The sequence below is a fragment of the Tachypleus tridentatus genome, chromosome 13 (genome assembly GCF_004210375.1).
Source record: "Tachypleus tridentatus isolate NWPU-2018 chromosome 13, ASM421037v1, whole genome shotgun sequence".
Taxonomy (NCBI): domain Eukaryota; kingdom Metazoa; phylum Arthropoda; class Merostomata; order Xiphosura; family Limulidae; genus Tachypleus; species Tachypleus tridentatus.
Window position 1 is genome coordinate 260728032 of NC_134837.1, and position 25437 is coordinate 260753468.

General features: G+C 34.7%; 1 protein-coding gene across 2 annotated transcripts in view; it reads right to left on the reverse strand.

The window, feature by feature from the left end:
* Positions 1-25437, reverse strand: part of LOC143240702 (caskin-2-like) — a 232415-nt gene that overhangs the window by 89519 nt on the left and 117459 nt on the right. For both annotated transcript variants that reach the window (XM_076483592.1, XM_076483593.1), the window contains exons 5-7: positions 23694-23789; positions 17689-17819; positions 13107-13215 (exon numbers count right to left, since the gene is read on the reverse strand). In XM_076483592.1, coding sequence (XP_076339707.1) covers positions 13107-13215; positions 17689-17819; positions 23694-23789 — 336 coding nt within the window. The remainder of the gene's footprint in view (positions 1-13106; positions 13216-17688; positions 17820-23693; positions 23790-25437) is intronic.

Below are 25437 nucleotides of genomic sequence, written 5' to 3' on the forward strand. Positions count from 1 at the left end.
GTCTTTGTTCAGTCCTCACTATTTCTAATTTCCTTATTACTACTATTACTGCCGTCCTTGTTTAGTCTTTACTCATTTCCTCACTACTAGTAAGCAAAAAAATATTTGAGATATCGTTATAAAACTTGCAGCATGAAGTTAATCTGACAAGAGAAACTAGTCTGGTTTTATTCTCGTGCTTGCCCACGTGCCACATTCCCATGACGCGCGAGTTCCAATACGTCAATGTTATGTTGTACCCGTTACGAACAGCGAGAGAACGCAGACGAAAACTAAAGTAATATATTTTGTATCCGCTACCATACACGGAATTATTTTTTTTCAAACTTTTCAGTGAAATCCGTTTTCAGGACACTTACGATAAATTGACGATATGTTTTCTGCTAAATCTTTCACGTATAAACAATTTATAAACAATCTACATTTTATGATTACAATACACAAACAAATAATTGACATTTTATTTCAACTTCAATGGAAGAACTTTCCATAACGATACATAATCTATCCAGGTAGAAAAGCACACACTAAACTGAATTAATGGAAAACACTGCGTGATAAACTTTGTTTATTTCTACTTAGGCCTGGTTTGTTTTGAATTTCGCGCAGAGCTACACGAGGGCTATCTGCGCTAGCCGTTTCCAATTTTGGAGTGCAAGACTAGAAGGAAGGCAGCTAGTCATCATCACACACCACCAACCGTTGGGCTACTCTTTTACCAACGAATAGTGGGATTGACCGTAACATTATAACGCCCCCATGGCTAAGAAGCCGAGCATGTTTGGTGTGACAGGGATTCGAACCCGCGACCCTAAGATTACGAGATAAGTGCTTTAACCACCTGGCCATGCCGGAACTTCTACTTATAGGCGAACAAATCGAATCACATCACGTTTCTAAATAGTTTATTCGAACTTTAACACGTATACCGCCATACACACAAATTAACGTAAGTTAAAATAGTTCTTTTAATATTATTGATAAACAATAAATATTTTCAGTAAACTCTCTTTCAAAACTCACTTATTTTATACTTACCAGAAAAGTCAAAACGTAACACAAGAACGAAGTGAACAAAGTCACCCACACAGACAAATTAATAAATAAGTTTAATGACTGTCGTATTCTCAGGATGGACACAACACAACAAGCAACCGAATGAACCCAGCAGCTGTACATCACAAAGATGATAATTTCATACAGAGAGCAGTTAAATAGGTGTAGTAAATGTTGACCATACAGTGGCCATCGCATAGGGAAAATCAAACAAATGCTAGCAGCTTTTGGCAATACCATGAGTATCACATGAAAAAATCAAACGTATGCTGGCATTTGTTGGCCATATGATGAGTACCTTATAGGAAAAAATAACCAGAGACTATAAGAGAAGAAATACATTTCATGAAACGATTGAATCTCATCCCATAACCCAACGTATTAAAACTCTCGATACGTTGTTTATATTTCATATAATATTTGCTTGGCATACATACCCTATAAAACGTGGTTAAACGATTGCAAAAAAGAAAAAAAAGAGATGGTCTATGGTGTATTTAAGTTTATGGAAAATCGAACAAAGTTGTCTAATATATTTTGCTTCTTATACAAACATACATCTCCAAGTTTAAGAGTTTTTGAACGTCGAACAATATTTTTAATAAAACTTGACTGCTACGCAGACATAAATCGTCAAGAATCGACACTTTAAATAAGTAAAAGTCCACATCTCAAAGATCAAAATTACATCCTAAATTATAGACATGTCGCACGCAAGTCCAACGTGAAGATTAAAACTCGCGTAAACGTATTAAACATTCATCTTGTGTTACAAAACAAACATTCCAAATTCACCGTTAATCTCTGTGGATCTGTATAGCAACGTTTCTGTATTTTCAATATTCAATAATTAATGGTTTCATTATTTTCTGTGAAAAACGACTTCATCTTTAGCCTGACGATTTTTATAAAGAATTTCGCTGATATTTTAAATATAAAAAAACGTTGTTTAATAGGGGAGCTGCTGAACCTTTAAAATATTCATACGCACTGTATGCACTAGTCTAGTAGTATTTTGAAAGTTGCTATTATTGTTTAATACGTGGAGGTATTACAAAGAAAAACACGAAACTCTGTACGAGTACAACTTAAATTTTAAACACTGGACATATTATGATCTACAGTATTAAATTACCTTCGTTTTGGAGACAAATAATATTCACTGTGGTAGAAACTAGAGCTGTCTTGTCTGTCTGCTCTTGACAGTGGTTCTGTTCAAGATAACTACATATTGTAGCTGTCAGATTTCAAACAGAAATAAACGACTGTCCTGCTTCAACTTCTGTCTCAGTTTGGAAAGTTTTAAGACAGCTTTTAAATACCTTTTAAACAAGTTTAGAAAACGTGAGGTTTGAAACCAGTTTCTTATTGTCTTGACATGTATTTTTCTTTAGTTAAACATACCGACATTACTATTCGTACTAGATCTTCATCGACGTACGGAATAAACTGTAACAAATTACTACAAATAACACACGTATTCGGATCTCAGTAGTACAGGTAATACACATGTTCAGCTCTCCGTAGAAAATACAATACACCTATTCGGATGTCCGTACAACATATAACACACCTATTCGGATGTCCGTACAACATACAATACACCTATTCGGATGTCCATACAACATACATATAATACACATGTTCGAATCTCAGTACACTTAATCGGGTTTCCGTACAACATATACTACACATGTTCGAATCTCCGTAAAACATATATTACACATGTTCAGTTTTTCGTACAATATATAATACACCTAATCGCGTCTCCATACAACATATAATACACGTGTTCGGTTTTTCGACCGATTAATCTCCAAGTCCGAACGTTCTCGGAAGTTAAGCCTTTTTTGAGAATTGTAAGGTTTTATTCAGCGTCACACCTATTATCATAATACATCATGTGACAGTTATTAGTAAAACCCATCAAGCTTTTCTTTCTCACCACACTTCATCAAGGCATAATCCGACATCACCGAAATAGCTTTTCTCCATCTCATTACGGAAAATGAAGTCATAATTTACCTGCAGGTGGCGTGTTGTTAGTAGACTAGGGGAGTGTCTGCACTGTGGAGTTTACACAAGCTAATAACATTTGTTAAAAGTGTGAATTCCACATATTAATTTCTCCTCTTTCTAATTAACGGTAATAACTCTAGTACTCACCATAAACAAATGTGTGATAGTATACACAAAATCGAGATACGAAACAATAGACCAAGCGTGGCCTAGTGTCGACCTTTCTTGTTCCGTTTCCGAAAACATTCACCCAACAATTTTTACTCACGGGTCTGTGTGTGTGCCATCTTCCCTCCAGTCTATCAGTTCAGAGTTAGGGATGAATAACGTAGACATCCTAAAACATGTATCGTTCGTTTAACAATGGAATAAGTATGACATGACCACCAGGCGGTTAGGGCACTTGACCTACAATTCGAGAGAATGTTATTATGTGACGGTCGATCCCAGTATACATTAGTAAAAGAGTAGCCCAAGAGTTGGCGGTGGGTGGTAATGACTAACTGCCCTCCCTCTGTAAGATGTGGATTACAAACTTAACTAAACAGTTCGACATGCAATACCTTAACTTTGTAATTCAAGTTATGCTACTAAACACAAATAAGGAAGGCAAAAAGAAACTAGAAGATGGAAGATTTCGTTACCAACCCAACAACTTTTTTAAACAAAAAAACACAGAAAAATCAAGATATTTAAACACCAAGTGTCAGTGGATCGTGCTGGATTTCTTCAACTTTCATGAATTACAAGCCCATTTCAACTTTTTCTCCCATAACACTCCAACGTTTAATTAAATTTAATCGCTAATACACGAGTAAATAGCTCCTAATCTTCGGAATTATTTCTATTGGATGTTTCTTTGTAGTTAAGCACAAAACTATACAATGTGTTATCTACGCTCTGCCCAATATGGGTATCGAAACCCGGTTCTTTGCGTTATAATTCCGCAGACATATCGCTGTGCCACTGGAAGACATTCTGTTATATAACAGCGTGTCGAGGAGAGAAGTTCCCCGGAGCAGATCAGACATGGTGTTACGTGTGTGTTACGACATCATCCACATCATTATGACGTCAAGCTAGTTAGGATCGAATAGGAAAGCCGGAAAGACGCCTGTGAAAAACAAGTAAAAAAATCAGGGCAAATCTATGCTTGGGAATTGTGACGGTAAATCCTTTGTTAAAACAGACAGAGGATACCAGTTATCTGTGGAGGATGACTTCTCCTCAGAAGATGAACAGATGTGTAGAAATCATCGAAGTTTTCATCTTTTATCCGTACCTATCAATATGTATCATGTTTTCACACTTTATGTAAACTTTGTAAAGCAAATACTGCTCAAGACAGGCTCTGGTTTACACAACACAGAAGATCCCCTATTTTTATTATTTCTGTTTACAGCTACAAAAGTTTTATATCCGTATTGGAGGATTCAGGTTTAGTACGATTTAACTTCTCGTAATGTTTGATGGGGGTTTTATACAAATGAGTATATAACTCAGATGTGGTACTTTCCATTCTGACGTCACACCGAAAAGAGTCTGCGATCAGAGATACGTTCCGTACACAAGTCATGTCGGGATTAATCTGGGGCCATGAGCCCATGACTTGTACTTTTACCTCGAATAATTCAGTTTTCCCCTATCATTACAAAACTTCTACACGTGTATGAAATATGGCTGTTCTTAGTTTATGTTTTAATAGTTACCCATCCCCTAAAGTCTGAAACACAGAAAGTGCTTTTATTGTTTACTGCTGTTGTGAAATAAGAGTCCCACAAGACCAACTGACACACCATAGAATGTACGACTTCCATAACACCAAATGACACACAATAGAAAGTACGACTTCCACAACACCAAATAACACACTATAGAAGGTAAGACTTCCATAACACCAAATGACGCACCATATATATAGAATGTACGACTTCCATAACAACAAATGTTACACTACAGAATGTACGACTTCCATAACAACAAATGACGCACTATAGAATGTACGACTTCCATAACAACAAATGACACATTATAGAATGTAAGACTTCCATAACACCAAATGACACACAACATAATGTAAGACTTCCATAACAACAAATGACACACCATAGAAAGTACGACTTCCACAACACCAAATAACACACTATAGAAGGTAAGACTTCCATAACACCAAATGACACACCATAGAATGTACGACTTCCATAACAACAAATGGTACACTACAGAATGTACGACTTCCATAACAACAAATGACGCACTGTAGAATGTACGACTTCCATAACAACAAATGACACACAACATGATGTAAGACTTCCATAACAACAAATGACACACTACAGAATGTACGACTTCCATAACAACAAATGACACACCCTAGAAAGTACGAATTCCACAACACCAATATATATAGATCCATAACACCAAATGACACACCACGGAATGTAAAATCCACAACACTAACTGACACAAACCACAGAATGTAAGATCCATAACACTAACCGACACAAACCATAGAATGTACGACTCCCATAACACCAAATGACACACTATAAAAGGTAAGACTTCCATAACACTAACCGACACAAACCACAGAATGTACGACTTCCATAACACCAAATAACACACTACAGAATGTATGACTTCCATAACACCAAATGACACACTACACAATGCAATACTTCCATAACACCAAATGACACACCACAGAATGTAACACTTCCATAACACTAACTGACACAAACCATATTAACTTGAGTATATTAAAAGTTTCGTTTCTAAGAACAGTCCTAACCACATATACATTCAAAACAGGGTACTTGGGTGGAACAACACACCTCGCCTTCTGTGTAGATTTTTCAAAGAACGCTGAAATTCAGAGAACAATTTTCGGAATTTCCAAATGGTCTCGTTGGGTGCAAGAGGTTCCACTATAAAGTATAAATAAACACCACCAATTTGAGAGAACGACTCTACTACAACTAAAGTCATCACATTGTGAATACGTCTCTACAACAACAGAGATATTTTTGTGTAAACAAAGCAAGTTCTTGCAAACAACAAACAACACTCTATTCGACGTGTTCAAGTTGTAACTTCACGTGATAACAGAACCAAGGTCGATTCACCAAAATTATATTACGACATACTAACACTGGGCACCGACATTAAATTACATACTGACGTGCATGTTAAACAAGAAAGCTAATGCTTCCTGTTTATTTAATATAACTAACTGATTTAACCATTTGGAATGGATAAATTTCAAAAACAGATGCTAAACGAAAAATATATCACGTAATATTTCAATATTACACAGACAACTTACAGGTAGAGATTATTAAATATCGTTTTGTAGATATTGTTAGACAGACAGCCCACAGTTACAGATTATTAAATATCGTTTTGTAGATATTGTTAGACAGACAGCCTACAGTTACAGATTATTAAATATCGTTTTGTAGATATTGTTAGACAGACAACCTACAGACAACCTACAGTTACAGATTATTAAATATCGTTTTGTAGATATTGTTAGACAGACAGACAACAGATTATTAAATATCTACAGTTACAGATTATTAAATATCGTTTTGATTATTAAATATCGTTTTGTAGATATTGTTAGACAGACATTTTATAGGTACAGATTATTAAATATCGTTTTGTAGATATTCTTAGACAGACAATCTACAGGTACAGATTATTAAATATCGTTTTGCAGATATTGCTAGACAGACAACCTACAGTTACAGATTATTAAATATCGTTTTGTAGATATTGTTAGACAGACAGCCCACAGGTACAGATTATTAAATATCGTTTTGTAGATATTGTTAGACAGACAGCCAACAGTTACAGATTATTAAATATCGTCTTGTAGATATTGTTAGACAGATAGCCTACAGTTACAGATTATTAAATATCGTTTTGTAGATATTGTTACAAATAATGCTCAGTATTTCACAGTAAAAAATATAAAAACTAATTAGTTTACATGAAACACACCTTACATACTAATGCACGTGGATGTAATCTTTGGAAGAACAGCAGTAAAGACACGTGTTTACATCAAATTAAAACTATTTTCAATACTATTCTTTAAAATAATCCCAAGATTATTACTAAAATCTCGCTATATAAGCAGCTTCAACGAGATTCCTATGTACGTGTTTAATTAAGACTCCCGGTCGCGAAAAACCCACCCACATTTAGAGGGAAAATTTCAGATTCGAAGAAAGAAATTGGAGATGCCAGAGAGACATAACCGTAATCCAATAATATTATCTAAAATACCTTCTTGTAATTGAAAAAATATACTTGTAAGTGAAATCTGTAAAATATCTTACCAGAAACATAAACATAGAAATAAAGAAGACTGGTTCATGTGTGGCGTTTGTAGATGCTGCTTACTTTTGGATTTATGTTCAATTAAAGCAAATTATGTTAATTAGAAATGAAGAAATGATGCTGAAAGACGAGTAATGAGAAGGACAATGACCCTGAGAGGTCAAATTGAAATTAGATTATAAGAAAGCAAAGTGTATGATACTGATTCTGGGGAATATGGAAACGCTGAAACCTCTAAAACCATTACTGCTATATAAAGCTGTATCGTTTTTCATACTTTATGGATTTCAAATTTGAAAAAAAGATTCTAAAAATTAGAGTCAAGAAGTTTATTTCTACCAATCAGCGCCTTCTGGGATATAATGTTTCAAACTTTGGTGCGACGAATAGTGAGGTCGGATTTTCATGACCAGAGTGGGGTCACAACATAATAATACTTTAGTCATGAATTACAATACCGCTTCTATAGTACAAACATTTGTTACACTGTACAGCAACAAAACCAACGTAAACAGCTTGGGTAGGGCGTGACTTAATAGCGTGGCCGGGATGTGAATCCGAGCCTGAGGATTCATGGCTTACGTTCCGTTGCTGTAGCCTGGCATGACCAGATGGTTGAGGCACTCAACTCGTAATCCGAGGGGGCATGGGTTCGAATCCCCGTTGTACCATACATGCTCGCCCTTTTAGCAGTGGGGGCGTTATATGTGACGGTCAATTCCACTATTCGTTAGTAAAAGAGTAACCCAAGAGTTGGCAGGGGTGGTGATGACTAGCTGCCTTCCTTCTAGTCTTACACTGCTAAATTAGGGACGGCTAGCGCAGACAGACCTCGTGTAGTTTTGCGCGAAATTCCAAACAAACCAGAACCAAACCGTTGCTGTATAAAGCAGAGGAAATGCTACAAGAGTAGTTACCATTAATCGATCAGATGAAAGTAGGTAGCCCAAGAGTTTCCGTTGGTAGCTAATGGTTCTAAGCATTACATCTAGTCTGTTAAGTTTAAATTTGGGGCGACTGTGCGCAGATAGACCTTGGTGTGGATTTTTTAAAGAAAGTGTGAGACAAACCTAAAAAGCTCACCATTTATCTCAGAACAAAGAGATTTGGACATAACTTCCACAAGAGTTTGGAAACTGTATCATGTCCACAAGAGAGGAGAGCTGTCTTCTTTATCTTCTTCTACGTGTTTTGTACTGTTATAAAGTTTATTAACATACGATAAAAATACAAGATAAACAGCAAAAATATCACATAAAAAAGTCATATTTTGAAATATTTCGCTTTGCCCTTTTCTGCATTGCTTTTGTTTCATATTTCTCATTGTTATTGGCCGGTAGAGAGTACAAAGGTTATCAAAACTACCTCTCTAATTCAGTCCTCCCATCTATGTAGCATAACAAACAATTAAGTTGAAGTATATTCCGCTCACCAAAACTACGATTACAACATAATGAATGAATCTGTTTAACCACTCAGTTGTCTTCTTTCGACACAAACGTAAATAAAATAAACCTTTCAAATTAATATCTATCAGGTAAGTGTGCTCTTCGTGCGTTACTTGATGCAGGCAAACAGGGAAGTGTGCTTTTTTACGATTTACTTGATGCAGGGAGACAGGGAAGTGTGCTTTTTATGATTTACTTGATGCAGGCAGACAGGGAAGTGTGCTTTTTTACGATTTACTTGATGCAGGGAGACAGGGAAGTGTGCTTTTCATGATTTACTTGATGCAGGCATACAGTGAAGTGTTATCTTTATTATTTACTTGATGGAGGTGTGAGACGTACAGGGCTAATTTATAAATAACAACCCTACAGTTGTCTGCTTATATGGGCGGTATAATTACAAAAAGGCATGCAAGTGTCTATGATAGTTAGATATCTTATAACAAGGGCTAACACAATGAATGTTTGTAACTTACATGGTTCGTAAACGAAGGTGTTTTCCCACCAGCTCTTGTGTCTAAGTGTCATGTATAATTATTAGCTACCTCGAAGATTACATCCGTCACTTGTCCTGGGTTGAGTGTTTTGGCAATATGATTCAAATGAGAATGCAACAGAAGTTTCTAGAAAGTTAATGCTCTTTGGCGTCCTTTGTAAGCGTCACACTTTATAATACAAACAACCAGCTCTGACGTTTCGTACTTACTGACCTAACGCTATGGTGCACTACACACATGTGGTCTGTCAGATGGTGTTGTCATCCCTTCAGACTCGTTCTCTACTGCTGAGGAAACTAAACCGATATCTGATTGGACAAACTTGGCACGCGCGCAGACAATTCACCAATGGAGAGCCAAAAGTTTAGTAGAATAACATTCAATAAAAAAGTCATATCTATAGCTTCATATTACGTCATAAATAATGTTAAAATTAAAACCCTGAATAATATAACGTTTATTAAATTATATAAATCATGAAATCACTACAGCAAGGAAATACGGCCCTTTGACATCCATCGATTCCGTTACTACAGGGTGTTCGGAAAGTCACTGTGCACTTATATATTTATTAACAGACATGTTTCAATATAGAATACAGGAGGTAAATATGAATGACAATTATAAACAATGTTGAAAGTGACCACCGTTGGCATCAATACAGACCTGGATCCTTCTTATTTTGTTTCTAAACACCGCTATCAGTTGCTGGCTTGAAATAGACTGAATGAATGTTGTTATCACTGCTTTCAAAACTGCACTTTACGAACACCCTGTATAACCCAAACACTGAGAAATATAACATTTATTAAGTTATATAAATCATGAAATGACTATAGTAAGTAAATGGGGCCCCTTTAACATGAACTGATTCCATTACTATAAATCCAAACTATTATTTAAGTCACTACACTCAGATAGATACAAATCTTACAAGGAAGAGAGTTTATGTTTGGTTTAGTTTCGTTTTTGCTTTTTTTTAATTTTGCACAGATCTACACGAGGGCTATCTGCTCTAGCCGTCCCTAAAATAACAGTGTAAAACTAGAGGGAAGGGAGTTAGTCATCACCACCCACAGCCAACTCTTGGACAGCTCTTTTACCAACGAATAGTGGGATTGACCGTAACATTATAATGTTCCCGCGGCAAAGATGGCGAGCATGTTTGGTGTGACAGGGATTCGAACCCGTGATCATCGGATTACGAGTCGAGTGCCTTAACCATCTGGCCATGCCGGGCCACGAATTTATGTTCGTAAATAATAAAAAAGAAAGATATTCAACGAGCAAGATATCATAATAACATGTTGATTAAAACACACACGTAACAAACGCAGACAGCAACGTGACACATGAAAAAACAAGAAAAATAGCAGACAGCATACAATTACAAAACGATGATTTGTTTCTCAATCGTCCACAAAAGACAGTAAACAATGCACAGAAAAGAAATAAAAAGTTTCAGAATTTCGCTCAAAACTACATCAGGACTATCTGCGTATAGACATTCAAATACTGATAAAAATAGGGTTAACACAACTTACGTTTTTATGGAACATAATTTTGATCCCACACGTAGAAACAGACAGTTATTGTGAAAAATATTAAACAAAATTAATAGAACAAGACAACAACGTTTATTTTTTTATTTGCACAATAATTAATTTGTTAAACTTAAAAATATAAGTTAAACATTTTTTTTAAACTCTACATGTTTAGGTGGAAATTGTTTGTTTGTTTGTTTTTGAATTTCGCACAAAGCTACTCGAGGGCTATCTGCGCTAGCCGTCCCTAATTTAGCAGTGTAAGACTAGAGGGAAGGCAGCTAGTCATCACCACCCACCGCCAACTCTTGAGGTACTCTTTTACCAACGAATAGTGGGATTGACCGTCACATTATAACGCCCCCACGGCTGAAAGGGCGAGCATGTTTGGCGCGACGGGGATGCGAACTCGCGACCCTCAGATTACGAGTCGCACGCCTTAACACACCTGGCCATGCCGGGCCGGAAATAGTTCCATACCTTCAGGAGAACAAACAACGAAGTACACATTTACGTATATAATTAACGTTTGTACAGTGACGTCATTTACAACAATAATTTCCAAAACATTTACTTCGATGGCTCCTGGGCCTAAATCTATATTTATATTCATTGATATAGGAACCATGATTTATTCTCCTGAAGTTGGTGGAATTAGTTCTACCGAAACAAGTACTGTTTTTTTAACTTGCACTTTTAAACTTTACAAATAAGGTAAATAAAAAGGTTGTTCTCTCGTTATACTAGCTTTATTTAAAACACAGTTTTGATGTTCGAATGGTTACAACACAACTTAGTGTTTCAAACTACACACCAATTAAGAGTTAATTAAATAGAACGCAAATGTGTTGACTGATATACAATCAGCGGATTAATACATTCCACAGCACAAATTAAAAGTCAAACTATTGTACAAAAAAAGATTGAAAAATTGCCTCAGACAAAACGCGAGGTTTGTTAACACCACGTGCAACTCCTGGACGGTCTAAATCAGTACTTATCATGAAAAAAATTTGACTACACAACATAAGAATGTATGTAAATAAACACAGTTTTACAAGTAGCATTGCACGTTGTTTGTGTTGTTAGATAACTAAAAGGAACAAGGTTTAAATTATTGTGAAATACAGTTAATAATGTGGCTTTTTACGGCCCAAAGCAACTAGGCTATAAATACCTTTACGAAGTCTTTTATAAAATAGCGTTACCTAGTCCTTAATACGGCAGATTTATTCAATATTTTTAAATATCGTATTACAGAAAAAAAAAATAATTAAAATGGGGACTTGCGGGAGCTACGAAACGTGTTTTCCTCTTTCTTCATCCTTACTCTCACATAGCATTCAGTTCTTCAAAGACCTAAGGCCGAGAGCAGCATTCACGGGTACGAGCTCCGACTCATCGAATATATTGACTGCAGTGCAAATTAAACGTATCTGTTCATGTAAACCAATTATAATGAAGTACAAGTTCAGGTCTGGTATTTAAAGATCATGTGAATACTGTAGAACCCAGTAAGGGCTTTAAGCACACAGGACCGATGTTAGAGTACGTGAGCCTATACTACTGAGTAATTAACTCTAGTTTCAACGAAGTGTGTACTTCAAGGAGTTCTCTTCATTGTGTGGGCCACTGGTGCGAGAGACATTAACCAATCATTGCGAGCGCTGGCTGGTACTTCATGAACTAAGAGTCCAGACGACCATCACAAACGTCACAAGACACGTGAAATAATTCTCATTAAAACTGCCACCTCCTATTTATGAACCACTAATAGGCATGTAAAGACATAAAAAAAATCACTAGTTTTAAGCACTCTACGTTCATAGCACCTCCTCACGTTCAAACGTGAACATATTTCAATGGCAAACATTTATACCCCCCTGAAATAAATAACGATCCCCTGACATTAATATTAACAACTGCAAATTCCAAAGCAGTTGCAGATGTTCAAGTCCCCAAGGCCTCAGTTGGATTCAACCATTTAACTGAGTTTACATACGTAACTTACATCAAACTTTATTATGGACATATTGGAGTGACAGATGTATATGTGGATTTAAAATTTATAATGCGGATGGACCTGGACTCCTAACGTATACTTGTATACAGGTTTTTACCTTAAATAATAAGGGTAATCTTGTACGTGGACGGTTTAACTCACACAATGGAGATGGACTTGTACATGGACTTACCTCTATAAGCAGTTTTGCACAGTCCATCTTGCCATGAGCAGCTGCTTCATGTAAAGCTGTCCCCCGCAGCGTGGACCTGTTGATATCGATCCCTGCTCCAAGCAACAATCTGTGTAACAGAAGTAAAAACAAGTGTTAGCATCAAAGTAAACACGCTGATGATGCAGTTAAGCCTACAGGGAAAAATATATTTCAATATTTTATCTCCTTTTCTGATTCTTTCCTCTCACGACAACTATAATGAAACTTAGACAAAATCAAGCTTTTCACCTGAACACATAGTTACACGTTATTCACGTGTCTTCCTTATACAGGCCGTCCATATGGGTGAAAAGAAAACGTGTGTCAACCGCACGTTACAGTTTTGACGTTTAAGTCCAACTTAAAGGGCACACCGACTGAATGATCGCGTCGGTCAGTTGAAGTTATAAGAGCTGAACAGACGGAGGGCAACCACCCAGGAGTACCCACCGCCTACAATGACTATAGAGTGGGGTTGACTATTACAGTTATAACGTCTTCACAGTTAAACATTTAGATTTTTAAAAGTCACAGAGAGAAATAACTCCATTTTAATCGTCCATCTTTTTAAAACTCCGGTAAACTACACATTTTTCTCACCAATGTGGTTTTTACCTCAACTCTTTAGAATGATGCATAGCCAAGTGGTTAGAGGGCGCTCAACTCGTAATATGAGGGTCGCGGGTTCGAATCTGCATCACAACAAGCATGTTCGTCCCGGCCGTGGATGAATTATTTGTTGGTAAAAGAGTAACCCAAAAATTGGCTGTGGGTGGTGATGACTAGCTACCTTCCCTCTATAGAGTCGTACACTGCTAAATTAGAGACGGCTAGCGCAGATAGCCCTCGTGTGGCTTTGCACGAAATTGAAAAACAACAAATAAAATGACGCATATCATGTCATTAATTATATATATTACAGATATTACATTTTATTATAACAATCACACGTTGCATGGCAATCTAACCAAGAGCAGTAGAAAAACAAACTCATATTTGATTACTGGGATAATTGAAGCATATTCTACGTATGGTCGTAGAAGTATATGTATACAAGTGAGAGTTAGTGTTAGAATTCTGTCAGAGATCAAAGTTCAAAGTAAATTTGAGATAGCAATATCTTCTATATTATATTTGGGATAACAAGAAACTGGGTGAACGTACTGTAAACTATTTTTAAGACATTTATTTAGTAAAAATTATATACAGAAAATCCAGTTTTATTGGTAAAATACTCTGTAATCAAAGGGTACGAGATTACCGCACTCTCGTAAAGTCTCGTAGATGGAGAGAAGGAGATTAACCCTGGTGTCGGAATCATGACTACGTTCAAGCAGATGTTTTTATTTAACGTCAAGAAGAATTAGATATTAAAAACTTTCTTTAGTTGAACAACAGGTGGTGCTACAGTTTTATATGTATATTATTTATGTTTTCTCAGCCTGCTCTTTAGAAAATAATCCACGTAACCACTCCCTGCGTAATAGGTGGTGAGATTAAAAACACATACGGTTAAATGTCCAATAATAGTGTGAACAGTACAGTAGCAGATCACGCTACTAGCAAGGGTCGTGGGGGAACCACAAACCAGAGCGTGTCAGAAAATCACGTATACTCAAAAAACGTGAACGTGACCTGGACTTTTAAACGTTAGAGGAAATCGAAAAGACTATCAGTATGGACAACAGAACACAATAAACGAGCAGGGAATTAGAAGTTAAACGAGATTCCAGTAGAATCTGTACAGGAAAATGACATTTTTAAGGACTAAGTATCTAACTGCGATTCGTAACTGAATTTATCGGTTTTACAATTTTAGGTGTTGAGGACGACACCTATTAATAGTGATTTTGATCAAACAAAACATCAGCAAGTCATGTGGTTTGTCATAATATGCTTGAAGTCTATAGGGAACAAGAACTTTTACTGTACACGTGGTTGTAGATAGGAGCTGAAAGTGACATTGCACCTACATGTGGTTTAAGACTGGAACTGAGAGTTTCATTGTACCTTTTTACACGTAGTTTTAGGCCAAAACTGAGAGTGACATTTTATCTCTTTACACGTGGTTTTAGGCGAGAACTGAGAGTGGCATTGTACCTCTTTACACGTGGTTTTAGGCGAGAACTGAGACTGACATTGTACCTCATTATACGTGTTTTTCAGTTAAGAACAACAAAAAGGGATTACAAGTTGTTCAAAAATACATATGAAAAGAAGATACATGTAGTTAACTTATATAAAGACATGTAGTTAACTTACACAGATACATGTAATTAACTTATATAAAGACATGTAGTTAACTTACACAGATACATGTAGTTAACTTACACAGATAATGTAATTAATTTACATAGATACATGTAGTTAACTTACACAGATACATGTAGTTAACTTACACAGATACACGTAATTAACTTACATAGATACATGTAGTTAACTTACATAATGACATCATCTTAATTTGACGCTCTCTTGTTTCAGTACTTATTGATTTAACATTTCACTTACTGCTTTCTTGTTATCAAAACAAAGATCACAAATCATGCTTTTTATAGTTTTAACTTTGGTTTTATGTTAATAAAAACCTGTACAAGTTTAATTTCCTGAGCTGAACTGAGAAAAAATAAGAGGGAATATTCAGCAGCTGCGGCACTTTGAGTTCTTTAAACAGGATTAATGTAAATCAACCTTAAACCTTTTTTGTTTTCCTTTTTATTACCAAAAGATTTATGCGCCAGCAATACTAAGTGTAGTACGCGTTTATACTCCATTCGATTTTATAACTCATCAGGATTTCCATCAGCCTACTCTCAAATGGAAATTATTTTCGGCATGATTAGAATATGTCGTGACGTGAATAAGATGTGAGACGTGACGCGTTGTCAAATACATCAATTGAAATAGTTGGGCCTCCTGAGTACGAAACTGTAATTAAATCTCTAATCGGTCCAAAGATGACAGATATATCAACTGAAAGTTTGTACTTTAAAATTATTTTATCGCCATCTCACGGTCAAATTCGTTACTACACCTATCATTATTATAATCTGAATCAATAAAATAATACTTTCATTTTTTAATGGTAATTGAATAAGAAAACATACAAAACTGGTTTTTTAAAACTCGTACTCACAAAATGTCAAGTTAAGCTCTTACATATCATCAATCCAAAAGAAATGTGTTTAAAGTTGTTTTCATTTATTCCTTTTTGTTTGCCATGTGTCACGCTCAGTAATTTTGCTGTTGTTGTTTTAATGGGTAACAGATAAAACATATTTTCTTGCTGTTGTTTTACTGGGTAAGAGATAAACAGAATTTTTGTTGTTTTGCTTAATAACATATAAACAGATTTTGTTGTTTCACTGGGTAAGAGATAAACAGAATTTTTGTTGTTTTGCTTAATAACATATAAACAGATTTTGTTGTTTCACTGGGTAACAGATAAACAGATTTTGTTGTTTCAGTGGATAATAGATAAACAGATTTTGTTGTTTCAGTGGATAATAGATAAACAGATTTTGTTGTTTCACTGGGTAACAGATAAACAGATTTTGTTGTCTCGCTGGGTAACAGATAAACAAATTTTGTTGTTTCACTGGGTTACAGATAAACAGATTTTGTTGTCTCGCTGGGTAACAGATAAACAGATTTTGTTGTTTCACTGGGTAACAGATAAACAGATTTTGTTGTTTCACTGGGCAACAGATAAACAGATTTTGTTGTTTCACTGGGTAACAGATAAACAGATTTTGTTGTTTCACTGGGTAACAGATAAACAGATTTTGTTGTTTCACTGGGTAACATATGACAGTTTTTTGGTTTTGTTTATCCTGAATACCTATATTTAGAATAAGCCGGTGCGAGCTAGTATAATAAATCTAAATTTAAGAGCAACAAGTCTTTGCTTCTGTATAAAAAGGTCTATTACCTTACTTTTGTTAGTGGCATAAACACACTTAATAACTACTTTAAATCACTGGATAATCATGATTGACCAATACGTCTCTTAATCGATTACAAATAACACATACCTGCGAATTTCAATTTTATAAAAGTTGTTTTGGTTTTAATAACAGATTTTCTTTGCATAATTCAGCTTCGTATATTTCGAAAGCAATTTTATTATTTTTTTCTTTCATGTAAATATTTTTATAGAAAGGGGAAAACACTCTTACTTAGCTCATATTATTATTTCGTTTACTACAATGAACATTTTTATTATGTTTGTATTATTTGGGTTCAATAACGATCGATAAGACTTACGTCGCGATTGGTCTAGAGAAATCTAAACCTTGTAGCTGTCAACATTTTAAACAAAGCAAAATGTGACCCGATTTCAATGGAAATGATTCACTTAAGTAAAAGTACATACGACGTTTTGTAAAGAATCTGTAATGGAGAAAAATGGATATCATTTTCCGATTCAGCGTACAGGAATTATTGTAGAACATTTCAAAAGGTTCAAGACAATAAAACCATCGCATATGTACACATGAACGTACATTTGCTACAATATCTAAATCTAAGCTTATATATCAGAAATATTTGTCTAAGTTACCTTATCACATCAGGATGTCCGTTTCTGGCTGCCAGATGTAGACAGGTGGTGCGACTGTTGTCCACCCTATCTTCAGGACTCTCCTCCAGTAAAGATTGGCAGCAGTCTGTCTCTATAAGGGCTTCCACCACCTAGCGGAGCCACAATACAAACGACGTCAGTTAAGTGAACTAAACGTGATGCACGGAAGTCCAGCCATTAACCCCAGGGAAAAAAAAAATAACTTTAATATGTGAGAAAGCCCGTAAGCTTGTTAAAATATAAATATAACAAGTCAGTTACCAAGAGTAATGCCAGCAAAGAGATAAACTGGTAAAACCTGTTGTACGTTGTTGTCTTGAGAAGGATCGAATAATGCTAAACTGTGTCTTTGGGTTAACATCAAACATCAAAATGGCTTCAGCTAATACATACACGTGGATAGAAATTATGATAACTTCGCAAAAACAAGAACAAATCTCGCCAGAAAGTGTCATCAACTCCAAAGTTCAATAACTGGAAATTTTTGTTTATCTGCTTGTTTTTAGAATTTCACACAAAGCTACACGAGGGCTACCTGCACTAGCCGTAGCTAATTTAGCAGTGTAAGGCTAAAGAGAAGGCAGTTAGTCGTTACCATCCACGGCCAACTCTTGGGCTACTCTTTTCCCAACGAAAAGTGGGATTAATATCAACTTAATAAAGCCCCCACGGCTGAGAGGGCATGTTTTGTGTGACGGAGCTTCGAATATGTGACCCTCAGTTACGCCCTAACCACCTGGCCATGCCAAGCCAACTGAAAAGATTTCTTGGTTTATAAGAATGCGATACGACTTCCCACCCTCAGTCGCCAATGGCTCACACAACATCTTACAAAAGGAACATATAATTTCCGAAAACCAGCACACAAGATAATCACATCCAAACAGTGGCGGATGTACCTGGACCCTCATTTTCATTTTCTCTTCTCACTAATGGAATAATACATGTTTTAATTAATGTGATTTTATGTTCAAATGTTACCTTAAACAAATCCCTTTTGTTTGATAAATCATTTGGTTGAAATAAATGTAGCAAAACGCTTTGATACATTTTTGTTATTAATATTACGAAGGTCACTCATTGCCTCTATGATAAAACCAAATAGAAACGGTTAATGGTAGGTTTACTATCTCATTGTATCAATTATACTTAAACAAATTTTTGAGTCACTTTTTAAAGAAATCCTGGATCCGACCCTAAGAATCACAACAGTCCTGACAAAACAGGCAAATTAATCTTTAAACACCACAACACAAGCACAGATCCATTTACAAAAATCATTCCGGAGAAATACTTTAACTTCAAGAAAACAAACTACATCCTTTAAAAAGCCTTGAGATCTCCTTACATTAGTAAAACTTCAAAACTGTATTTATATACACACAATTTTATACAGGTGGAACACACATGACAAACTTCAACAAACAACAATGTATTTACATACACACAATTTTATACAGTCCACACACACATGACAAACTTCAACAAACAACAATGTATTTACATACACACAATTTTATACAGTCCACACACACATGACAAACTTCAACAAACAACAATGTATTTACATACACACAATTTTATACAGTCCACACACACATGACAAACTTCAACAAACAACAATGTATTTACATACACACAATTTTATACAGTCCACACACACATGACAAACTTCAACAAACAACAATGTATTTACATACACACAATTTTATACAGTCCACACACACATGACAAACTTCAACATACAACAATGTATTTACATACACACAATTTTATACAGTCCACACACATGACAAACTTCAAAAAACAACAATGTATTTACATACACACAATTTTATACAGTCCACACACATGACAAACTTCAACATACAACAATGTATTTACATACACACAATTTTATACAGTCCACACACACATGACAAACTTCAACAAAAAAACAATGTATTTACATACACACAATTTTATACAGTCCACACACACGCGACAAACTTCAAACAACAATGTATTTACATACACACAATTTTATACAGTCCACACACACATGACAAACTTCAACAAACAACAATGTATTTACATACACACAATTTTATACAGTCCACACACACATGACAAACTTCAACAAACAACAATGTATTTATATACACACAATTTTATACAGTCCACACACACATGACAAACTTCAACATACAACAATGTATTTACATACACACAATTTTATACAGTCCACAGACACATGACAAACTTCAACAAACAACAATGTATTTACATACACACAATTTTATACAGTCCACAGACACATGACAAACTTCAACAAACAACAATGTATTTACATACACACAATTTTATACAGTCCACACACACATGACAAACTTCAACAAACAACAATGTATTTACATACACACAATTTTATACAGTCCACACACACATGACAAACTTCAACAAACAACAATGTATTTACATACACACAATTTTATACAGTCCACACACACATGACAAACTTCAACAAACAACAATGTATTTACATACACACAATTTTATACAGTCCACACACACATGACAAACTTCAACAAACAACAATGTATTTACATACACACAATTTTATACAGTCCACAGACACATGACAAACTTCAACAAACAACAATGTATTTACATACACACAATTTTATACAGTCCACACACACGACAAACTTCAACATACAACAATGTATTTACATACACACAATTTTATACAGTCCACAGACACATGACAAACTTCAACAAACAACAATGTATTTACATACACACAATTTTATACAGTCCACACACATGACAAACTTCAACAAACAACAATGTATTTACATACACACAATTTTATACAGTCCACAGGCACATGACAAACTTCAACAAACAACAATGTATTTACATACACACAATTTTATACAGTCCACACACACATGACAAACTTCAACAAACAACAATGTATTTACATACACACAATTTTATACAGTCCACACACACATGACAAACTTCAACAAACAACAATGTATTTACATACACACAATTTTATACAGTCCACACACATGACAAACTTCAACATACAACAATGTATTTACATACACACAATTTTATACAGTCCACACACACATGACAAACTTCAACAAACAACAATGTATTTACATACACACAATTTTATACAGTCCACACACACATGACAAACTTCAAACAACAATGTATTTACATACACACAATTTTATACAGTCCACACACACATGACAAACTTCAACAAACAACAATGTATTTACATACACACAATTTTATACAGTCCACACACACATGACAAACTTCAACAAACAACAATGTATTTACATACACACAATTTTATACAGTCCACACACACATGACAAACTTCAACATACAACAATGTATTTACATACACACAATTTTATACAGTCCACAGACACATGACAAACTTCAACAAACAACAATGTATTTACATACACACAATTTTATACAGTCCACACACACATGACAAACTTCAACAAACAACAATGTATTTACATACACACAATTTTATACAGTCCACACACACATGACAAACTTCAACAAACAACAATGTATTTACATACACACAATTTTATACAGTCCACAGACACATGACAAACTTCAACAAACAACAATGTATTTACATACACACAATTTTATACAGTCCACACACACGACAAACTTCAACATACAACAATGTATTTACATACATACACAATTTTATACAGTCCACAGACACATGACAAACTTCAACAAACAACAATGTATTTACATACACACAATTTTATACAGTCCACACACATGACAAACTTCAACAAACAACAATGTATTTACATACACACAATTTTATACAGTCCACAGACACATGACAAACTTCAACAAACAACAATGTATTTACATACACACAATTTTATACAGTCCACAGACACATGACAAACTTCAACAAACAACAATGTATTTACATACACACAATTTTATACAGTCCACACACACATGACAAACTTCAACAAACAACAATGTATTTACATACACACAATTTTATACAGTCCACACACACATGACAAACTTCAACAAACAACAATGTATTTACATACACACAATTTTATACAGTCCACACACACATGACAAACTTCAACAAACAACAATGTATTTACATACACACAATTTTATACAGTCCACACACACATGACAAACTTCAACAAACAACAATGTATTTACATACACACAATTTTATACAGTCCACACACACATGACAAACTTCAACAAACAACAATGTATTTACATACACACAATTTTATACAGTCCACACACACATGACAAACTTCAACATACAACAATGTATTTACATACACACAATTTTATACAGTCCACACACACATGACAAACTTCAACAAACAACAATGTATTTACGTACACACAATTTTATACAATACACACAGATAACAAAGTTCAATGTACTATAATGTATTTAAATACATATAATTTTATGCAATCCACACACACACAGTAAACATCAATGTACAACAATGTATTTAAATACGCATAATATTAACTTGAAAACCACACGTCACTTGTTTAAAAACACAAGAAAACCTATGTATATATTATAAATACAAAGATCAACTTTACCATAATTAAGTCGAGTCTGTGCTTCGCGAAAATGATCAAGCTTGCTGTGAAATAACATTGTTTGTGTTATCCTACAAGGCATTGTTTTTATACCGAGTGATAAACCAGCAACTCGGGACGATCAAACTCACTGACAATTGTTAGTCTATAACTATTTCTTAAAGTTAAAGAAGCAGCGAAAATATAATAAAAACACAGCCGTGATCCGCAAAACTTTTGGGGCAGTTTTCATGCTTTTCTATCATTTTCACGCACGCCAGTTAAGCTAACAAGTCCACGTAGGCGTAGTTTTATGTAATAAAACTACACATAAAAGAAGCAATAAAGTATTATAATGATATTTATATTGATGTACAAATTCTGAAACAGTTACGTACAGTATCTGGAACGGTTTTACTAATTGAAACAAAGGAACTTATAAAAACGAAAAATAAAACCAGTAGTAAAGAAAAAATAGCTGAAATAAGTTTGTAGCAGTCTACGAAATGAACCAAAGTTAAATTATTTCATAGTAAGGTAAATGTAAATTGTAATGAAGGCAAACTTAGCTGATTATGCAGAAACGTCCGAATGCGTGTTCACTAAATGATCAGTATACGGTTTTGAACGTACTGCGCATGCATACTGTAGACCGAAATAATTCAGAAAGCCTATAACCATTGTATTTAGAGTATTGTTAATTTGTTTTAGGAAATAACACGTAGGTTAAGTGTTGCTTGTGTGAAATACTTCGTAAATAAAGTAAGTTTGAAACCAAAGCCAGTCGTCATGTCATGGCAACGACATTGTGCCATCGTGTAGTATACTAGATGAAGAAATAACGTGATTCTGAAATGAAAAAGCCAATAAGCAGTACTGACTCTTCCGACAAAGCCTTTCTAACGATAAGATGTTTGTAACGTTTAAACGAGGAATTTGCGAGAAAAGTAAACAACTTATTATATTATAACGACAAGACGAAAAACAAACAGAAACTAACTAGAGTTAAGTAACATTATTATTATTTATAAATATATTATTACCATCTGACCAAAGTATTGCCAAGGCTAACTGAACACATACTTCTACAAGTTTTAGATAGTGGGTGTTAGTACCAAAAATAGGGTTAACTTTCCATTAACGGAAAACCTCATCTAGCTTAACACGTACTTCTACAAGTTTTAGATAGTGGGTGTTAGTCCAAAATTAGGGTTAACTTTCCATTAACGGAAAACCTCATCTAGCTGAACACGTACTTCTTTACGTTTTAGATAGTGGGTGTTAGTCCAAAAACAGGGTTAACTTTGCATTAACTTAATATTTCTAATAACTACCCAATAAAAATTACACTTCACCTTGTGCCTCCCATATTCACAGGCCAGATCTAATGGGGTCTTATGTTCATCGTTTCGCAGAGTAAGGCTGGCACCATGGCAAAGTAAGCAACAGGTCTAAACAAAACAAATCACAGCGTTATGAGGCTATTGTCTGAAATCAACATCAAAACTTTTAATCTGTTCAATTCTACGTCTCAAGTTCAAGAAATCAAACAGTAATTAATGCAAACTGAGTATAAGAAACAATACCAATCTTCAGTTATTATAACATGAAACCAAACATACAATAAAAAACAATACCAGTTTTCAATTATTATAACATGAGACCAAACATACAGTAAAAACCAATACAAGTCTTCAGTTATTAGAACATGAAACTATACATACAGGAAAATATAATACCAGTCTTCAGTTATTGTAACATAAAACAAAGCATACAGTGAAAACCAATACAAGTCTTCAGTTATTGTAACATGAAACAAAGCATACAGTGAAAAACAATATCAATCTTCAGATATTATAACATGAAATCAAACATATAGTAAAAAACAATACCAGTATTTAGTTACTGTAACGGGAAATCAAACATATAGTAAAAACCAATTCCAGTCTTAGTTATTATAACGGGAAACCAAACTTACAGTAAAAAACAATACCAGTCATCAGATATTCTAACAATAATCGAAACTGACAACAACATGCAGTAACATTATATATTTAAAACGGCTGGTATGTAGAGGGCGAACAACGTTTCGACCTTCTTCGATCGTGAACCTGACGATGACCGAAGAAGGTCGAAACGTTGTTCGTTCCTCTATTAGTGCTTTCTGTACTCATACAAGCCGTTTTTAAATATATAGTTTTCTCCACAAGTGGGTTTTCTCGTCATTAAGGAAGATGCAGTAACAGTGTTAAGTTATTGTAACAAGAACCTAAACTGACAACAAGATACAATAACAGTTTCAAGTTAATGTAACAATAATCTAAACTGACAAAAAATACAGTAGCACTTTTAAATTATTGTAACAATAATCTAATGTGACAACAAGATACAGTAACAGTGTTAAGTTATTGTAACAATAAACTAAACTGACAACAAGATACAGTAACAGTGTTAAGTTATTGTAACAATAAACTAAACTGACAACAAGATACAGTAACAGTGTTAAGTTATTGTAACAATAAACTAAACTGACAACAAGATACAGTAACAGTGTTAAGTTATTGTAACAATAAACTAAACTGACAATAAGATACAGTAACAGTGTTAAGTTATTGTAACAATAAACTAAACTGACAACAAGATACAGTAACAGTGTTAAGTTATTGTAACAATAATCTAAACGGACAAGATAACTAACAGTTTCTCACCTACTGTACTGTAAGAGAAATTATAAATAGATTAAATATATTTTCACAATTAGTTTTAATACTTATCACATTTATCTGCATATTGATGTCTTTGTTTTTAGGTAAGCAAAAAGTTATACGATAGGCTATCTGTGCTTTGCCCACCACGGGTATTGAAAGCCGGTTTCTAGCGTTGTAAGACCGCAGACCTTCTGATGTACAATTGGAGGGTCATACATATTGGAAAAATATAATGTGAGTATCACACAAATAGCTGTGTTATATATTCTCTGTATCATGCAGTTTTCCATCATCGTGAGTAATGTATACATTTATTCATATACTTCTTTCTAGACCCTCGCTAATACAGCGGGAAGTCTATGGATTTACAACGCTAAAGGGTTCGATTCTC